General features: G+C 39.7%; 1 protein-coding gene across 3 annotated transcripts in view; it reads right to left on the bottom strand.

Moving 5' to 3' along the window:
• The window catches only part of PPARG (peroxisome proliferator activated receptor gamma), a 52,284-nt gene that overhangs the window by 17,811 nt on the left and 13,073 nt on the right, over positions 1-21,400 (bottom strand). For 2 of the 3 annotated variants that reach the window (XM_005531810.3, XM_088061820.1), the window contains exons 2-3: positions 3,513-3,740; positions 1,323-1,492 (exon numbers count right to left, since the gene is read on the bottom strand). In XM_005531810.3, coding sequence (XP_005531867.1) covers positions 1,323-1,492; positions 3,513-3,732 — 390 coding nt within the window. In that variant the 5' untranslated portion in view covers positions 3,733-3,740. Of the gene's footprint in view, positions 1-1,322; positions 1,493-3,512; positions 3,741-14,521; positions 14,542-21,400 lie in introns of those variants that run through there. The other variant, XM_088061821.1, reaches the window with a different exon arrangement.

Genomic DNA, 21,400 nt, shown 5'->3' with positions numbered 1-21,400 from the left:
GAAAAAAACATGGAAAAGGATGCAGGAACTGCCATTTCTCCACCCATCCAGAATATCTGACAGACAGATTTCCAAAGGCACCAAACTCTGTGCTCCTGTTCTGCTCTTATTTGTCGTTTCCAAATCAGTTTGACAGAGGGATAAAATTCTCAAAAAGATGGAGAAGCTTTAGGGAATCAGTAGGGTTTAAAGGACATCAAGGATGTCATTTAAGAACACAACTCCAAAGGAAGCAAAAGCTCTGTCCCACTGCTCATGGGACAATTATTAGGAACCAAATGTGACATTTTCAAAATTTAAAGTTCACTACCAATGTAGAAAATTGGTTGTAAACCATGACAAACCAAAAATTCTGCCAACAGTAGTTCAAATGCTAGTAAATTAAAATGGTTCTGGGTTATTTCTCTTTTTATAGTTTAAATATGTTTTTTTAGTTCAGACATAATTAATTAATAAAGTTTATCCAGAGTTATCACCCTTTTGTCCTTGTAAAAATTATTTTTTCCTCACAGGGAATAATAACAGTAAAAGCATAATGACAGCTTTTATTTATATAATTAACTGTAATTTAAGTCATGTACTTCGTACTTATTTCTTTATGTGTGTTCCTAATTCACTGCTAAGAATTTTATTTAAGCTTTGGATTGGTTCTTTCCTTTTAGTTATTTTCCTCAAGATACTGAAAATGGAGAAGATGGGAATTTCACATTAAACTAATGTTTATCCTTGAGCTCAGTGAATTATTAATAATTTAATTCTCTGGCATTTTTTCTCTCATTCTCAAGGACAGCAATTTTTATACCATTGTCCTGTAGGTGTTATAAACACTAAATATCACTGACACCAAAAAATCAGAGGGGTTTTAGAGCAGAAAGCACATTCCTCAATACCATCCGACTTCTCTGTAGTCACCTGAACTGTGTAAAGTGGGTAAAGAAACTTGAATTAATCAGAATAACAGAGCCTGAATTTTAATTGCTCAAAGTTTTGGAGTTGGGCAAGAGTTTTCTCTTGCTGTGTTCTAAGAATTCCGATTTTTTGCACATGACCTTCAAGACAGCAGGAATGATATGTGCTTGCATGATTAAAAGAAGGGGGAAAAATGCACAAAAAAAATTTGAATAGATCAATACCAACAACAAGAAAAAAAGCAAGCTACGTTTCAAAAAACTCCTGCTTATTAAACCATAAATTATACATGGGAAAATTGACGTAAAGACCTACACTTTATTTTTTTTTTAAAAAAAAAAGCACAAAAGTGTGATTTTACCAAGATGAAAATAGTGTCAAACGTTCAGGGGAATGCTTTTTTGGCAGCTCACCTTGCAGCCCTCGCAGGCGTGCACCCCGTAGTGGAAGCCGGAGGCTTTGTCCCCGCACACGCGGCACTCAATGGCCATCAGCGAGTTGGACGCCTCCTCGTGAGGTTTGTTGTACAACTGAACTTTTTCTGAGAAATAGGGTGGGGAAGGAGGCTCCATCTTGATGGCACCTGTGCACAGAGAAGAGTTTAGGGGTAAACTCTGATTAAGTTTGTGGAGGAAGCAGTGGGGAATAAGCACAAGGCATCCCGGTGACGTTGGGATGGCATGGCCAGCTCTGCTCCACAGCAAAGCCAGCAGCAGACAAAGGCTGAAAAAGGAGCTGGAGCTGCATTTCCGTGGCTGGAAAAGCTGGAAGGGGCAGATTCTGATGGGGAAAGTGTATTACAGGTCCAGCTTTCAGCTCTGGAGTGTGGAACGGTTTATAGATGGATATTGAAAATTAATGTATGGAGAACTTGGGCTTTACTCGGTCTCTACCTGGTTTATTCCTCTAAGGTGTTGAAAACTCCTGCAGGGAGATGGGCTGCAGTGTCTAATCTAGTTTAACACATATTTGAGTATCTAATAGAGCTATATACTGAATATATTATAATATAATATATGAATAATGAATAATATATAATTCAATTTTATATATATGAGATAAAATATGTATATATTTATATATTTATAAATATAATAAATATAATATATATTATACATCTATTATACATATATATTATATATATTATACATATGATATATACACACACATATATGCTATGTGTATATATAAATCTTATCTATATATCTATATATCCATATAAATCTCCTATGTGTGTATATATATAGATATATCCTATGTGTATATATATATATAGATATATATCCTCTGTATATATATATACATATATACATATATACATATATACATATATATATATACACATAAGATAAAATAACATTTAAATGAAATGTAGCTCTCTCTTGGGGAAAACTGCTGAACTTTGGGTGCAGTTTAGAGATAAATTTTCTCTTATGAATGTTTCTAATTAAGAGAGCAATTTCTAATATTGAATGACCTCAAACAAGTAAAGATGATGTCTTTAAATCAATCATCACTGGTCATAGAAGACAGCTGTGACATTTGAAAATTACATTACATCAGGAGTGATGTAACAGAGTATTAAAGAAGGTGAATATTTTTATTTTTCCAGATTGGCTCTACTATACAAACTAGAAAGATTTATTCCTGTATAAACTGGGAAAAAAATAAGTAAAGATGAGGAGGATTTATGCCATCTAAACTCTGGTACACTATTTAAAACTACTTGGCATTGAAGTGTTATGAATATTTCTAATTAAACAAAAGAGAAACAAATGAGTAGCTGGAAAAATGTCGGTTCATTTATCACAGTAGTAGTGCAGAGACACACAGCACCTGCTTCACTGTACCACCAAAATTAGATACCACAATTTCCCCAGCAGGAATTCCCTGAAGGAGTTCTTGTACAGATTACCACAAATAAAAGTGAGGTCAGATCTAAGCAGAAATGGATCCTCAACAGAATTCCAGGTGCAGCAACCTCACATTCCTGCTCTGAGCAGGAATGCAGTAACAATTTATTTAGGAATAGGTCACTTCCTTTTTTAAAAGGAGGATTTAGTGTCATTTTGTGAGTGTAAGTTGTGAAAGAGCAGCATGTTTCATAGCAAGTAAATAATCACCAGTTTCACAGCAAGTAAATAATCCAGGAGCTGTGATGGAGTTGTAACAATGCTGTGGCTCAGATTCAGCAAATACTTCTACTCCATCCGTTTCTGAGGCTGTTTGGAATTTAAAAGCTGCAGATATTAATAATTAAAATGCTCTGTGTGCTGGGCATTCTTCAGCATTCAGGGTGTTTATTTTGCATTGTGTGCATAGAGCCTCAAAGGAAAAGCTGCACACAAGGTACAGGAAAGGAGACAACGGAGGGGTCCATGTTCTAATAAAATGTCATTTTGGGTACTTTATGATAGCTTGCCTAAACTCCAGCTGCTGCTCTGGCAGGGTGAAAAGTCTGCTCTGGGTATTCTCTTTTCTGCCTGCCCTGCAAGGACATCTCTGCTGATCTGAGTTCTAAATCCATTTGGGGCTAGCACACGTTCCAGGGAATGAAGGAAACATGGACATGAGGGAAACACTTCAAAAAAGGCAAAGCTTACTTTGGCAGTCCTGGAGCTTGATATCATATTTATAATCCAGGCCTGACTGGTCAGCTCTGGCAAGAGGAAGATCTTCATAGTGCGGGGAGGAAATGCTCGAGAAGTCAACGGTGGTGAAGGGCTTGATGTCAAAGGAATGTGTGTGATCATCCATGGCTGACAGATCCACGGGGCTGATTCCAAAATTCATGGGCCAAAACGGCATTTCTGTGTCAACCATTGTAATCCCTGCAAACACCAACAAGAAAAAGACATTTTAGAAGGTGTTGTTTGTCTCCAGTATGTTCAGCTGAGGTTCAGGTGTTCCAGCTTGAGACGAAAACCTTAACTCCATCTCTCCATAGCATGCACATCAATAAAATTAAGTCTCCCACACATAATTCTCATTTTTTTCAAATTCTAATCACCATTCTTCCCAAGTGCCTGAAAATCTCAAGGATTTTTATACGAAGAAAAAACCCCAAAGTAACTGGTGTTAAATAGTGATGGCTTTCATCCAAATAACCAGAAATATTTGAAAACTGTGCTCATTCGAGTTTGCCAAAAGTTTAATCCCAGTCTTGAACCCAAGGATCAAGGAAATGTAAGTTATGACTTTTCAGATTCCATATATATTTATGCCAACCTTGAAAGCAGTAAACAAATAAGAGACTTCTATCTGTAAAAATCTTCTGCAAATTGAGTGAATTTAGATATTGAGATATGAAAAGTCCTCTTCTGACAGCTGAACCAAAATCCTTGATTTAGATATATTTCAACTATGAAAATGTTTTTAAGTTACAGCAAGTGCAAAGACTATTTTATAACCAGAGCCTGTGTTTAATTTTCCATGATTTATAAAAAGAACATTCTACCCTAAAAATAGAAGAGATGTTTCAGAACTAAAATAGCTTGGTCACTTTGGCTGTTTAATTTGGACTTTAAACCCAATCAAGGGAGTGGCCTTTAACCTCTAGATAACAGAAACTTAGACTTGATCTGCTTTGAATCAAAACTACTCTGCCACACAGCCAAAAGTGCTGTTGAAAAATGAAGATATTGGAACAGAGGTGCTCCAGAATTTGGAGCTCAGCCTGTTTTTGACATTGGTAAATGAAGCTGTGGCTACCTTCCCCATCAGCCATGCCAGGACCTGGAGATGGTTGCACTTCTCTTTGCCTTCCCTCAGGAATGTCACCAACACTCTTCCCACTTTTAGGACTCCCTTCAGTTCTTCTGCCTTGATGTTGACAACAAAGGCTGCAAGGGATCTTTTTAATTCTTATATTTGAGAGGAGAGATTCTCACTGCAGCAGGAACAAAGAGGTGCCCAGCCACCCCCTGATCCCACTGGATGGGATATTAAGGATGTTATCCTTAATGAAAGTAAGGAAACAACAGGATTTCTAACTGCCACAAGTGACAAATCCCTGGGGAAAACACATGGCAGCTTGTCAGGGTGCCTTGCTGCTGTGTGTTCTCTCCCAAATGGTCAAGTTCCAAGTCCAGGCTCGAATCACGAGCCCTGCCCAGGCTCCCCAGGGAATGGTCCCGGCCCTGAGGCTGCCAGAGCTCCAGGAACAGCATTCCCAGGGATGCCCAGGGTGGGATTGTTGGGGTGGCTGTGCAGGAACAGGAGCTGGACTGGATGATCCCTGTGGGTCCATTCCAGCTCAGGAGATTCTCTGATTCCACGACATTTTCTGTGAGCACCAAGTGCAAACCCCTGGCCATCAACACTGGGAAATGTGTTCCCAAAAGAAACAATAAGGCAGAACAGACTCCTTCTTAAGATCCCATTTTCTTTCTGGTAATGACCAGACACATCTTTAAAAAAACACAAAAATCAAGAGACATTTTAAATTTTTTTATACTCCTTTAAGCAAGTGACATCAAGGGTTATTAATTTCTACTAGAGCTGTGCCTCAAGGGTGAAGGACGGCTACAGGCACATTCCCAGTCACAGCCCAGCTTCATCCCAGGAACTCCCAGGTTGCTGTGTGGACAAGGAATAACTGCAGGAAACCAAATCATCAAAAGGCAGGAGCACTCACACCCACGGCTGCCCTTGCTCAGACACCTCCCTGCTCTGGGGCAGCACCTGGAGAGGTTCAGCACCTGCTTAAAGGCAAGGACAAGCTGGGGCCACTCACTGAGGAGAGAGGAACTCAATCATCTGGCACTGATCTCACTGAAAAATTAAGTTTTCCTGCACTCTCCATCAAACCTCTGAAAAACATTCTCACAGCCTTGAGAGCTCATCACTTTGTCTTTTCAAGTTAAAAAGCCCAGTGAGCTGAGCAGCAAATTAGAGCTGAGCTGTGTTTCACTTTGCTCAGCCCACGGCTGGGATGTTCTGGAGAGGTCGATGATGTGTAACACCAGTAACTCTGTAAACTCTGTCACAGCCCAGAGTGTGCATGAACTTCCCCAGGGACAGATATCTCCCAGCTTAGAAAAACTCAGATAAGCAGGTGAGTCCAGAGGTCTGGCTTGGCACGCACAAAAATCCAAGAGTTCGTAGTAATTTCTTATCAGGAATCTTGCTTCCCAGCCAGTACAGCCAAATCATTTCAGCAAAGTCTACCAAAAAATGCCAGCGTGGTTTCATGGTAAAAGTATTTCCAACCTAGAACTGTGATGGTTTTCATCATCATTTAACCCTTCCAGTGGTTAACATCCCATGACTCTCAAGATCCCAGAGTAATATTGCTCACAAGCACTTCTGAATGATGAGAATTTCCATGTTTGCTCAGGTTTTTGGTATAAAACACAAAGCATCTTGTTACAGTGTTAAAGTTCCAATCCACACATATGATTTAAGTAAATTATGGGTACCTAGTTCAATTTCACAAAATATTCTGTTACAGTAGGAACAAGGATTTTCAATTTTCAGATGAATTTATGTTAGAAATACTAAAATGAAGGAAACTTTTTCTGTGCTAGTTTTACTCTTGCACTGTTGGAAACCAAAATGTGAAGACTGTCCCTATGTTTAATGGTTATTTTACAAATAATTCTATTTTGCATGTAGCTTGATTTTTGTTGTGTACTTTGTCTTTTTTTCTCCCCAGGAAAGAGGAATGACAACATTTCCCTCTGGGGGAAAAAAAATCAACTGATTGTAGTCTTCTTATGGCTTTTAAAGAACCAGAAAACAACAACCAAAACTAAAAAAATTTAAAAAAAAACCCCAAGATTAAAAAAATCCAATGGATGGGTCCTATGAACAGATTAGAGAATTGCTATAACTCACAGCAGCTTGTGTGACATCCAGGCAATAGATCTGTAAGTATTTATCTGATTTAGAAAATTTTCATGTGCAAAAATCCTTCTCAGCCAGCAAGAGGCTGAGCAGAGCAGCAGCAGAGGAAGTCAGATGGAGGAGTTTGGACATTTAATCCTCCAGAAGAGCAGGAGTGAAAGAGATAATGCTGCTGAGATAACATTTAATTCTGAGCTATGGAGCTTTCTAAGAGCCCTCAGTCTGTTTAATCTCCTGTGGAACTGCTCAGGGTTATGTGCAAGGAGCCAAAGGCACTGAGCTCACCTGGCACAGCCACCCTTGGTTATTCTGCTGCTGACAGGCAGAGATCTCATCAATCACCCCATCCTCTAATTGATCTGCTCTCCAGTTCCTCAGACAGTTATTCCCTGCATTTCTCCAACTAGGAAAACATAAAATCTAACAGAGGAGATTGCCATGGTACGAAAAACATCCTGCATCACAAGCTGCTCTTTGCCATAAACACTACCTGTGCTCAGGTAACCTGAAGGGCCTGTTATGCTGCATTCTAGACACGCTCTTTCCAGACAAAACTCCCCAAATATGACCCTACAGGTATTTAATTAAGCAACCAGAACATCCCAACTGACAGGAGTTACAGAAAATGAGACAAAAATAAATAGGTAAAGCCTGTCAGCTTTGAAACATTATTAAAATCAAGCTATAATGACATGACATGGGCAGGTATAAATATGGAGAAATTGATATGTGAACTAAATAATGCTGTGGGTTTTTCTTTACAAAAGCAAATTTCATGGAATAGATTGATTTCCTCTTGTGTATAAATGTGTCAGAGTTTGTCAAGTGAACTCACGTGCAAGTCCTGCAGAACCTAATGGGACTTTTGCCAATTAATTTAATTAAGGCAGCTCAGACCCTCCGTGAAATAACATCTACAAAAGTTTGTTAAGGTCACACAGTCGTCCTCAGCTTTTAGGAAAAATTTAGAGATGGTGAAAGGGCAGCTTGATACCCCATAGATTCAATTTATTTATCTGTTTGGAAGAATAACAACACATTTTACATGTGCCTAAGTGACACATCTCCCCTAAGTGATGGCACCGCATCCACTGAATTAAAGACCTGCACTGATCTTTTGGAGGAGGAGGCTGCAGAAGGGCTATAAAAATGGAGCAGACCTGTGATAACCCAGCTGCATTCCCCTTCCAATAACTCAGCTCTCTCATTGCCTCTGACACAGAAATTCTGTGTGGCAATGCTCGAGCAGCTCAAGGCAGCATTTTCTCAGTGCGGCTCTCAGGTCCCAGATGTGAGGGATTATTGAACTTCAGGTTATTGAGAGAAAATCACATCTTGCTGCATTTTCTTTTTCCTGGCAAAAAAAAAAAAAACCCTCATATTTTTATCTCAGTTCTCTGTTTCTCCAATGAAAGAACATTATCTTCCCTCCTTATCCTCCATTCTCAGTGCTCTCCATAGAACATTGCTCCTCTTCAGCAGGTGTGGGATTGCTCCACAGATTTTTAATATTCCTGGTTATGCCAGAGGACAGTGGAGCTCTAAGCTTTCAATCTTTAGGAGATACCTTCCTCAATCATGAAAATTGTATTTTTTTCACTAATAGCAACTGCCACTATAATGGACTTTATCTAATAGACAACATTTGTATCAAACAGAGATAATTTTGTTTTGGATGAACCAAACTCTGTGCATTTTTTTGTGTCTCAAACAGTGACTCAAAGCTGTTGCCCATTGTTGTTTCACACATTCCTGGCCCACAGATTCCCGATTTTCCCCCATTTCCCAGCACAGGACCTGGACCTCTCTGTGTCCTGTTGCTGCAGAGTCAGCAGAGGGAGCACAACATAACTAAAAAAAACCTCTTTCCAAGAACTCTGCTGGCACAGCCAGTGATGCTCCTAAACAAACAAACAAGCAAAAAATGGATGGAAAAAGAGCCTTGGTGTCTGATGCCCCCAATTCTGTGTTTGACAAAATCAGTACTCTGCCAACTGCAGCAGGAAAAGCAAAGGCAAGAAAACCTATAAAGCCTTGCTTTAAAAAAAAATTAAAATTAGAACCCATGTATTTAAAAAATACAGAATTTTTATTGTTTAAAAGGAGAGCTATAAAGGTTGATTCTTTGTTTTTGTTTTTGTTTGTTTTTATTGCTTTTTGCTTGTTTGTTCTTTTTATCCATGTACATACTCAAAACATTGTTAGAATTCAGGGCAGAAAATGTTTCAATGATGTGATGATGAACAGCAATATTGATAGGATTAAAATAGTTATCCAAAGCAGTCATTTCCCAAACTAATTACATGTTAGAAACCACTGTGGATGTGGGAAAAGGGTCCAGGCTACTGAGAGAATACTGTTAAATTTTTGATTGTAAATTCAAAGGGGTTTTGAAGCCACAGCATTGCCCCCCCTGCACCCAGCTGGGAATTTCTTTTTCAAGCATGAATTTATCAAAAACAGGAACGAAAACCGACCTCCTCACTACAGGACAGAAGAAGCAAATTTCTATGGGTTTGTTTCAATTTAAGAACTGTAAACTAAAACTCTTTGTGGTTTAATTTAGCTGTGAAAACAAAGAAAATACCCAGTGTGTCTCTGACAAATGCTGAGTGTCAAAATAGCTCCAAAATAGGAAGTAACACAGTGAAAAGATGAGCTCGCAAACGACCGAGAATGGCATTTTTTAACAGAGATGGCTTTAAAAGCACAGCTGACTCCAAGCACATCAAGACAAGAGTTGATATTTTCTTCTCTGTTCCTCAGGTCCAGCTCTGAAGCCATCTAAAAATGGCCCTGAGAAATTGCCACGTCCACCTGAAAATCCCAAAAAAGGTGCCACATAGAGAACATACTTTGGAAAAAAAGGAATAAACACTCTGTGTTTATAATAAATAAAACAAGAGGAGGGTTCTGGACCAAATGGATTTGTCAGGCCAGGGCAAACCTCAAGGGTTAATCACTGGTAGGAGGGGCAGGAGCTGAGGAAAGGCTCCTCTCCCACCCACTGTCCCAACCTGCAGAACCAGCACAGGGCCCAAATTCTGAGAGCGAGAGGAAAAGCAGCGACCTGGGGCTGAGTGGAATGTTAAAGGTGTGCCAGCCAAGCCAGAAACACCTCCAAACACCGCTGGGGGATGCTCATTTCTGCCCCATCTCCCAGCCTGACCGGTGCTGGATGGCTCAGAAACGCCAGTGGTGCGAGGGCTGCGGAGCCCAGGGACAGCACAGCCTCCAAAAAGCCAAATAAAAGGTCAAGGGGGAGGCAACCCCTTCATCCTCCCAGCAAGGCTGTGCAGTAAAACACCAGGAGAAACGGTATAAATCCAAACACTTGGAAAGGCCAAAAAAAAAAAGCAACTCGTAAATCAGTAGGAAATGTATTTTATTCCTATAGCTGAATTATAACTGAAAGCTGTGCTCACTAAAAGCACAGTCCATAAAATTTACCACAATGTTTAAGAGGCAGTTGTTAATAGAAACAAGGAAGAAAAGCCCATTCAGGGGATAATAGAGCTGTTTAGTGTTAAATATTTTTTCTGTTCTATGGATTTCACACAAAATGGCCTGGGTTACTTGGAATAGCAGCATTTTAGACCCTTGCAGCAACATAAACCCTTGTAAATATAATTGCAAATGAGAAACAAGTTCAAAAATGCCACAGGCTACTCAGACATGCTACAAATTCTCCCATCCTATTTTAATTTGTTAATGCAGGCTTTGTTACATTCTGATACTGGAGAGAGGTCCATGAAACTTCAGGTTGTTCCAGGGTATGAAAGAAACTGATTGCAAGGCTGTGCTCAAGTAGCTTAAATAGAAATTGAGAATATTGGGCTACTGGAAATTTCTATATGGGAAATACTGATTTATAGATCTGAAAAACTCACGGGCACGCAGGTCAGATTTAAAAGGAACAGCTCTTCAAAATCATGGAGAACTTAACTACAAATTTCTGGAAGTGACAGAGTTGGGCTCCTGGTGGTAAAATCTGACTACAAGAGAAATAAAGGTGTTCTACTGCAGTCACAGCACTGGGTGACTGTGAGATGAGGAGATAATTTCTGTTCAATCAGATTCAAAGTTTGTAGGAAAGGATCCTCAAACTGTTCTTAGAAATCCCTGAGCAGAGAAACTGCACTTTGCTAGCTCCAGTCATGCTCTGTGAGGCACCATGTGCTGAAACTAAAAGTAATCCTGATGATTAAAAGCTTCTCTTCCAATGCTTTTTTTTGGAAAACATCTTAAAAATCTGTCCCACTCTTCAAAATAGAAATGATTGTTATTTTGTTTCTTTGAACCGAAAAGACCAAACCAAACAAAACAACAGCAACAAAAAACACCAAAAAAATAATACACCTCCAGAAGCATAAGAATGTGAAAAATAAGGTATCATCTGGTTGGCAACATAAAATCAGAATAAAGCTCTGTAGGATTCTGAGGGGCAAAGACCATAAATTGGCGTTTTCAACGTGCCTTAGTAGAACAGAAATGTGGCTCCTGTTGGTTTTGAGGGATTTGAGGAAAGCAGAAACAAACAGCATGTCCCTGACTTGTGCTGGCAGTATTGTAAAACTACCTCATTATATAAAATGTAGGCGTTGCTCTCTATGAATCATTGTGATTTAAAATAGGATCCTGATAGACAGGCAATGAATCACTTTGGATTTTGTAATCAGCAAGGGCTGACTTCTTGGGAGAGCCCTTTGCCCCCTTTGGCAAGCAGCTGAGGGGAAGGTCTGCTCCAGCCCTGGAGGTGCCTCCGGAGCCTGAAGGAAGTCATTGATTCTAAAATATCCCCAAAAACGCCGTGTGGGACACAAGATAGCAGAGCTTTGTCAGCTGGAACAACACCACACAATTCAATTGATAAGAGTGTTAACATTCTCAGGACTCTGCTTGGCTCCAAGGCTCAACATGCTTTAATAATTGGCATTTATTTATACTGGGCAGGCTTTGTACTGCGGGGTCTAGCAAAAGTTTTGCCAGCTACAAGGAATTAATATAATTCCAAAATACCGTATTTGCCATTAAAAGTATTTTAAAAGCAAATGACCCGTTCAGAAGTCTCATCTGCACGACTTGTGACTTGTGCTTTCAGGTGTCAAACTTGCTTTGAAGTCAATAAAAGTTTTCCAGCTTCAACAGAAATTCAATATTTGGGACAAAATTAAGCAAAACACCCATTTTGAATGTTGCATTTGTGCTAACGGCGTTGAAACACCTGCCTAAAGTTAAGCCCCTTTAAAAACTCTGGTTTTGGCTAAGAAAGGACTTCTTTAGCTAGGATATATTATTAAATTACATCTCATGCACACAGATAAATCAATGTGTGTCGTAATAGACATCCATAAGAAATTAGGGTCTCATAAAACGCCCAATTTCCTGTGTAAAACGACTGTTTCAGAGGCAAGGCTGTGCCCAGAGTTAATAAAATAAACTCCCAGCACCACCAAGTCCCAGTGGCACTGTCAGCCAGGAGCCTGCTGATGTCTCAATAGGGAACAGCTCTGTCTGAAGCCTTCCAGCACAGCACAAAAACATTGATTTCGTTTATCCTGCGCTCACGCACCACGAAAACATTTACTGAGTTTATGCTGTGCTCACACGTGGTGTGTCATACGAAAATCTGCCAGTTCCTCTGTGGCTCCCTAAGCCTGTGTGAGCTTTTCTAGGATTTCAGGGAGTGTGGCAGAGCACAAACCTGTGTGAGCACCACAGTTGTTTACGGGACAATCCCCTGCTCCACTGCTTATCTGGCTTCATTAGGTCATTATCAGCGTGTCTCTTAATGCAGTTTAATATATTAATAATAGACTCCATTCTTTGGGAATGGTGCTTAGCCAATAATTAACAGCTGAGGTATCAATTTAGTAGGGAATTTTAAATAGTTGTACTCCATTATGGAATTCAGAACACGACGTTTGTATTCGTTGTTGAAATGTTAATAACTTCAATAGTAAATGTTACGTGCACGATATCCGGTTAATCTTCTAAAACATCGTAGATGTTTGATAAATTTGATACTAATCCTGAAGAATTGTTGTCATTTTAGTACTGAAATAACCACATCAAGTTTTCTCAATCCACGTTATAGTAGTAGGGAATTTAGGGATGCAGAATACTGCTGGTAAGAAGCCTGGGATTTTTTTCTCTCCTCAGACTCTGTCATGTCAGTGCTTTATAATGTTCACAAGACAGTAAACTTCAGTATTGTTTCCAAGAGATGAGCTAATAAGGCACACAACTGGACTGGGGTGAAATACACTCATTAATATCCTAAATGCAGTTCCCTGCCATGGCAGAATACTGAATACTCCCACAGGAAGAGGAGGAGGAGGAGGAGGAAAAAAATGCCATATGAATTTAAACTCATTCCTTGAATTAAATCCCACTTTTAAAGTTCTTCCTGGCAGTCAAACACACTGTTAATAATCCATAAAAATGCTTCTCTCCTATCAGGATGAGCTGTTTCCATCACATTCTCCTCTTCCCAACACTAAAAATGCAAAATGTATTTGAACACAGCAAGACTGGGTGCAGGGCCCACATGATTTGACTGAGTGCTGGGTTTTGGCAAAATATTTGAATCTGTTGGACCATCACCAAGTTGTAAAAGTGAAAAAGCACCATGTTGCAAAACTCATTCATGAACGTAAACATGCCGAGCACTATTTCTGCATTAAATACAGAGAGCTCGGTGAAACAGCAAATACGCTTTCTTATATAGAATTATCTAGAATTTCTGGTACGTGCCAGTATAAAATAATGCTCTCTGTGACTCTGCATCCACTGTGATGTCAGGATAATTCAAACACACCAGAGCCTGAGAAAGCAGATAAAAAGGACCAAAAAGGCCCAAACAGTCACCACTCTCCTCTTTTAGCTGCTCCCCAAATGCATCATCTCACCCACAAACCACAAATCACACACTGCCTTTTTGCCCATAGACTCTGGGATATTTGATAACTGGATTTTTTTTGGTTAAATAAAAATTTGATAACTGGTTTATTTTTAATTTATTTGGGCTCATCAGATTTTGTGGGGAATGCAGTTGTTTACAAGCAGTTATTGAAGGGTATTTTCTTTGGGGGCTGAAATTCTTCCAGCAGATCTTCCTAAGCTTGGAGGGGAACCAGAGCTGACATCCCAACATTATTCTGGAAAGATAAACACCAGGAAATAAAAGGGATCCCCAGAATTGATTATATCCAACAGCAGGCTTTCTACCCAACTCAATAATGTAAGAATAAAGACACATGAACTTTTGTACACCTATCATCTCTTGCACAAATGGATCTCTTTCATCTTTTAAATTAGGGAAAAAAACAAACACCAAAAAACAAGGAAAACTAACCTTCTCAACTGTACAAACTGCAAAGCATCCAACCTGCTCAGCCACTTTTCAGCACCAGAGCAATCCCTTGTCACCTGACTCCTGTACTTTTGACCCTCCAAAAAATTCCCAGCTGAAACACGTTGACATGTTTTCACATGTGATTCAATAATGATTGCTCGCAATAGTGCCGGGTACTTATCGCAGCTTTAGATCGATGTTCTTTGCCTCTCATGTGCTCCATCTTTCTAAATATTAATTTTTCCAGGGAGCTTTCAAACTGCCCTGAAGTCAAGGTGACTTCAGGCTGGGAGTGTGGGCTCAGGGCACAGGGAGGGTGAGCTGTTGCAACTGCAATTGCAACACTCTGAGGAGAATTTAATGAACGCCAGGAAATTCATGTGGAGTTCTGCCCTAAATTTAAGTTACCTTGAACAGTTTCACTTGTGAGTCTTCTGTTGGACTACAGGCTTTAAGAGAATCTTCTCCATTCTTCTTTCTTGGGGGTCAGTATAAAATACAGTATTAAGTAACATTGTGTTTTATTCCAGAAGAAAAATAGGTGGGAAATTTCTGAAGGAAATTAAACATTGAGAATTGTTATTATTGATTTTAAAGCCTGTGTTTGACTAAATAATAAAAAATGGGAGAAAGAATACTAAAGCATCCAGTATAAAACCTGGGAATTAAGTTATCACCAACGTATCTCCTTTCGTGTTATTGTATTTCTAACTTTCAGCAAAAAATAGAGGAATTTCATTAGGATTTTTCTGTTTACATATTTCAGAAAAGCTTTGTGCAAACTGGTACTTAAAGCTAATTACTTAGCTTTAAAACTAAATATAATATAAGTAAATATAAAAGTAAAGTAATTACTGAGCAGAGGAATAAAAACCAAACCCAAACAGCCTCAGATCCAGCGCCCAGGATCTGAGTTACTGTGAAATAATGATACCAGAAAGCTCCAGAACAGAACTGCTTTATCTTGAGCTCTAAACTAACTAAAATGGGTTAATATTGTAAATTTACGGGCCAACAGTTTCCCAGTTTCCCAAACTCCAAGGTAGTTCTGGATGTCACATTACACATTGGGCAAATCAAATTATTTTCAGTGATGTAATTTTTGTTCCTGCCCTCTGAAACTGATAAACTCAACTCCCTCTACCACTCAAAAAGAAAACACCACAACCCATGACTCAGACAGGGGATGAGCAGCTCAACTTTAGGTGATAATTAAAGAAGGGGACTTGAATCCTCCTGCCACCCACCCCTCACAGTTTTCTGAGAAAAGCCCCCCCCAACACAGCACAGAACTGATGGAAATACTGAATTCTTTTCCAAATGTACTTTCCAAGGGAAAAAAAACCCAAGATACCATTCTGTTCAGAACACAGAAGTAACTTACTGAAGACACAATGGAAGAAGCACTGTCTGAACCTGAACTAAAAGATGAATATTCCCCCTGCAGCCCTTTTATAACAATAAAAAAGACAAAATATTTGTGGGGAAAGAACACGATTTCATCTTTTATTTAATTTAAAATCATTAATGCACTTCAAAAAGAACTTAAATATAACCTGCATAATGATACATTAATGTGAAATTCTACAAAGTTCTGACTTTGTTACAGTTTCAAAAACCTACTGTATTTTCTAAAAAGGCATCTGGCATGCTTTGGATTTTATAATGTGTCTGAAATCTAAAAAGAAGAAATTCCTTTGATCTTATTTTCTGTTGGGTTATTCTTTCCCTCCCTGATTAATATCCTAAGAATATGTCTGATATGATTTGTTCCTACTTTTGTCAACCTATTTTGAAGTAACATTTTTCCAGAACCCCTGTGGAAATTGCCTTGCTTGGGCCAAGAAGGAACAAACATTTTCACCTGCCAAGGTGTGGAAAGCGATTCCACACTTGTGAGCTGCCTGGAAGTGTCCCTCATCCCCAGAGCAGGGGCTCTTTGCGTTCACATTTGTTTAAATACCTGCTTAAATACATGTTTAAATAGCTGTGTCTGCCAAGAAACAGAATTCCATGGCTTTTGCTACTGTTCTGTGCCTCTGCAATAAACCAAATGTTTAAAAAACCACAGGTGATGTTATTCTTCTTAATATTGGTGATCTTCAACCCAGAGTGCCAGCATGGGGCAAGGGACACTGTCACTGTCCCACTCATCCTGTTCAAGGAAGATGGAAACTGGACTTGCTATTTTTGACAAGAACTATTCAGGGGTTAAAATGACATCACTTGAGGACACAAAGGGAAAGCGGAGGATCCATGGCTAAGAACAGTTCAGGAGAAAGCTATTTACGGTCTTAATTTCACAATTCTGCTATTTTTAGCAGCTCACCCTAACTAGTCATTTTTGGAGATTTGTTTGCAGCTGGAAAGAATCTACCAATGCTTGACTGGAGCAGTAAAGCCCCTGCACTTTGTATTTTGCATGGAAGTGTTGTGGAGAGAGCGGAGCATCAGAAGATCACGGTGTGCCTCAGCCACCTCTGCTCCCGTGGATTTGGAATCCTCTGAAGCTCTGAATATGAGATGACAACTGTCCAGAGATCCCAGCTCATGGAAACTCACCTGATTTCATTAAAAATCTGAACTGCCATCCTGTCTTTGACAGCATTTGCTGCTTTCACTTGAGGAGAAAAGTGTATAATCAAGTTCTAACAGTGTTTCAGAAAGATTAATAATTATAGGGTTATGCAACATTAACAATAGTGGTACCGGCGAAGCAGATGTGTTAAATTTTAACAGCATTAAAAAGAGGGGAAGAAAGAGACTGAGAAAATTTCAGTTCCTTTCTCTGTCATGTGTTCTTGTCATCATCTTGGTTTTTGCTATATTTAAATTGCTGTAGGAATTTCTTCTGCAAGGAATCTAAGAGGGCAGCTAACAGCAAATCCTTCAGTTTCATGTTGTGATAAATAGAAGGATACACCACAATTCAAGCCAAAAATGTGCAGTTAAGTACTATGATTGATAACATTGATAGCTAATTTCTTGCCTTTTTTTTTTCCACTGAAAAATATATGAATTAACTTCCACATAAGTGCTGTTTTGAATAATTACATGTAATGATATTTCTTTAATCTAAATACATATGCCATTCTCACACACAAACCACAAATCACACGCTGCAATTTTGCCCATAGGCTCTGGGATATTTGATAAGCGGACTGGTTTATTTTGAAATCAGCAATTTAGCTTCAATAGGGCCAGAATGCCGATGGTTAGCTTTGCAATAAATGATTGCTTTCATACCCCCATTTTTCTTTTAAGGAGATTCCTCTTCTAGGCAAGCAAGTTTGGTGTGAGGAACTAAAAGTCATAGCTGTGACTTTTTGTAACCCCTCAAGCAGGCGTGTGAACAGCTCAGCGTGTGGCTCTGATGTAGACTGAGGGTGACTTTTTACTGTTCTCAGTTTTCTTTTCTTGCCAAGCAAATCTCAATAGTTACAAATTTCTGTGTGCTGATGGTCCATCTCTTTAAAGATCCAGCTGTGTTTAAAAAGAATCATATTAAAGAACTATTGAGAATATCACCAAAAAGCAAATTGTGAAGGGACATCTGGATTCCATCCAGTGTGGTGGATTGCAACAAAGCACTGAATATCAGGGTAAGATACTCCTGATGCAAAACTCTCCCTGGAACCTTTGGGATCACCTCCAATCCATGATATCAGAAGGGGTCTCCAGGAGCTGAATGCTTCCCACACCCTTCCCTTCCTGTCCTTTGCTAACAAAGGTGAGAACATCTGCTTTAAACCTTATCCCTGCAGTCTCTACAAACTGAGGAATGCTTTTGCAGCAGCTTTGGTGACTCTTCACCTTCTGGTGTAGAGGGACCTGACCAGCATGGAAATAAACACAACCATAATTTCATTTCATTCCACCCACCCTAACTGGCAGATTTGTCAATTTAGAGCCTGGTTTTGATCTCTCACCTTCACTCTCTGCCATCAGTACAGCATCACAAATTAGGCTAAACAACAGAATATTTGTAAAGCAGACTGGTTTTCACTGGGCTCCAAGCAGTCAGTGTTAAGCTCATGGCACACCTTCCCAGCACAAGGTTTGGGCTGCTGAAACCTCTGTGGCGTGGTGTGCAGGACCAATACGATCAGAAATTGGTCTCAGTCTGATTTCTGAACTGCTTCTGGTGTAATCTGCTACTGGACTTGGTTCATTTCAAACCTATGGATTATTTTTTACAGCTTTCTCTATATATGGCCGCTGAGTCAGACAAGATGATTTGGAGACAAACACTGGCTCCTTTGAACCTGGCTGTAAAATTTCTACCAGTGCACTTAATTTACCTTTTGCAGGACAGCAACGGCAGCATCTGCTTGGAACAGGAATGCTGGGCCTCCTGGTTAATACCTGACCATACCAATCCAAAATCTCCACCAACACAGACATTCAGGCCATGCAGGTACCACACAGAACCTCCTCCTTCCTCGGGCAATCTGAGGGAATCGCTGCTCCGTAATCTGAGACTGGGGGAAAAGCGCAAACTATTGATCCTGCCATCACAGTAATACATCGAGGGAGCAATAAAAAGCTTCCTCCCGAGATTTCCATCTCAATGAAAGCAGAGAAAGTTGCCAATTCCACTCTGTCAGCTCCCCTGGATTATCAATGGGCCATGTGCTGTGAATCACAGCGCTCAGCCGGATCTTGGATCTTGCCAGCTGTATCTTGCTTTTACTATTTCTTCTGGGATGTTAAAACCACTATTGTAAGCAGTTCAAAAATACATGCTGGAAAATTGTTAATGCCCTAGTCATACAATGTCATTTTGAAGCTCCCTGGGAATTTAGATTTGCACAGCTTATTAGGATATGACCTTTCCCTTGATTTTTTTTTATTTTAAGATCAAGTTAAGATGAAATTTCCCCAGTGGGAGTTGCTGTGTTTCCTTCACAGATAAGGAAAAGAGCAATGGCAGCTCTGCACAGAGACAAATTCATACATTTCTGCAGCATGGACAACACTGTGGGCTTGATAGACTTCCAGTGCATTTCTGGAGGCTGAGAGGGAATTAACCAAAAAAACCCCAGGATTTTAACAAAGATTTTCGACTCTTTCACCTTTTTTTTTTCTCCAGTGTCATCTGAGAGTAAACTGTGAGGAGTTTTAAGGCCTGTGGCTTGCATTCAGAGCACCAGGGCAGCACTGGCTTTCTGAAATACATTCCTATTCCTTTGTGGAATATCCACCTCTACAGCACTGCTTTTCCTCTTCAGAATATAGATTTTGTTTCTGAAATTCACACAATTCCCCGGAATTTCATGAATCTGATCTAAAAGCAGGAGGTTGTAAAACTAATTCTCAGAATCAGCGCTATGGGCTGATTACCAGCCACCATTCACAGTGGTTAAATACTCACTGTATATTATGTATAAAAAACATTTTAAATAATTTAAGTCAGGGGTACTCCAACACTTCTTAGGCTTTTTGCCTCTATATCAATGAAACCAACAAAGAGAAATAGTTAAATAACTAGAAACTGAATGATGTTGCCTATGATGGTAAAAACCAACAACTGCTAATAAGTTCTTATTTAGGAGAGAATAATTTCCTCACTAAAAGTAAAATCTGTTGGTCAATAAAGAGAGGACCAAAAGGAATTATGTATTTTGCTTTTTGGGTGATGCATTGAACCTTTGTTAGGCAAACACCGTTTTTTGTCAGCTATACAGATGCCAAAAGAAGAAAAGGAAGTGACAATGAAATAAAGTTAATTACTTCTTGTATAAACTTAAAAGTTTGGGGTGGGCACTGTGCATAAAACATTCCTGCAACGATGCCCCAGTAAAAAGGGAGGGTTTGGAGGTCATGGCAGTGACAAAACCAACAAAACCCTACAAAGATTGATGGGAACCTCCAATGGGCCCTGCCGCCTTTACGAGTTTCCGTGTCTGCAGCTCTCCAGGAGCGATGCCCAGCACTGGAATGCTCAGGACGGGTCCTTTGCAGTTCCCTGTCCCAGCTGTCAGCAGGGAGATCTCCCCGAGGTAAATCTGCATTTCCAGCAGCAGCAGCCCTTCCTCCTTCCACGGCTGAGCAGAGACTGGGGTTCGCTGCTCCCGCAGCAGGTGGCAGGCAGCCTCCCCATGGTGTCAGGCTCCAGGCAGGACTTAATCTGCAATTGATCCCAGCCTAATCTGTCTCTCCTGGGCAAGTCCAAAGTCATTATCTGCATCACCAGCCCAAGACCTCTCTGACACTCGTGTGTCCAACAAGAGAGCAAACAAATCCCCGCCGATAGCATTCACCGCCTATCGCTGGGGAGCCCTCTGAGGTCACACAGGCTGAACTTTCCTGCCAGCAAATCCACCACGACTCCAGAACAATAATAAAACAATAAAATAATAAAATAAAATAAAATAATAATAATAATAGTAATAAAATACAGCAGGAAAAAATGGCCAACCGAACACTCCATACTTACAGGAAGGAATCTAATGGATAACATCATTTCTAACCCAGCAGTGTTTGAAGAGTGATTCAACAGACATTGAGTATCTTTTTTACTGTGGTGACACAGAGCCAGTGCAGATGCATAGTGTAAGCACTAAAAGTTTATTTACAGAGGGCAGGACTGAACGTTTCATGCGAACACATTCAGGCCATGATAAAGAGCTTTGTCTCCCATTAGTAATTTAAAGGATTGTGATTTGCTACTCCCAACACACCTATAATTGAATTCCTCAGTCATAAAATCACTGGTGCCAAACAAGCCCTGATATCTTTTATCAAGCCTCTTTTTTCTTGTCATTTGTTAACATATTTCTTATGGAGCTTTTCTTCTTTTTATAGATACATTTGCTTTAGTTATAAATTAACCCCGGAATTTACTCTCCCAGAGGCCACAAACTGCTTTTTTATTCTCTTGGAAAAGTTTCAGGCTCTATGAATTGATGATTTGAAACAATTTCCGAATAACAGCTCGTGGTTCAGATGCAGAGGAAGGAAATTCAAAGGACTGACAAAGTAGTTGAGACTAAAGTGGAAATGTTTCGATGCCTTTCTGGGCCATCTGCTCTGGACGCCATGATTGATTTACCAAAAGGGAAATGTTTCCCTCTGGGATTTCTGTAGTTCCCTGTAGTAAAATACTCAGATCCAGCCTCATTCTGAAATGAGGAACTTCTTCTAAGAAGTCCCATATTTCAGTAGCTCCAGAAGTTGGCCAGCACATCCCAAAGGAATGCGGAATACTTCAAATTTTGGAACACATTCTATAGCACCAATATTTGTTTAACAGATTGATTCATATAATTCCCATTAAAAAAACAT

The sequence above is a fragment of the Pseudopodoces humilis genome, chromosome 13 (genome assembly GCF_049639895.1).
Source record: "Pseudopodoces humilis isolate 2021_Gansu_Grassland_sample_001 chromosome 13, ASM4963989v1, whole genome shotgun sequence".
Classification (NCBI taxonomy): domain Eukaryota; kingdom Metazoa; phylum Chordata; class Aves; order Passeriformes; family Paridae; genus Pseudopodoces; species Pseudopodoces humilis.
The sequence above is the reverse complement of the archived record's forward strand: the minus strand, read 5'-3'. Positions and strand labels throughout refer to the sequence as shown.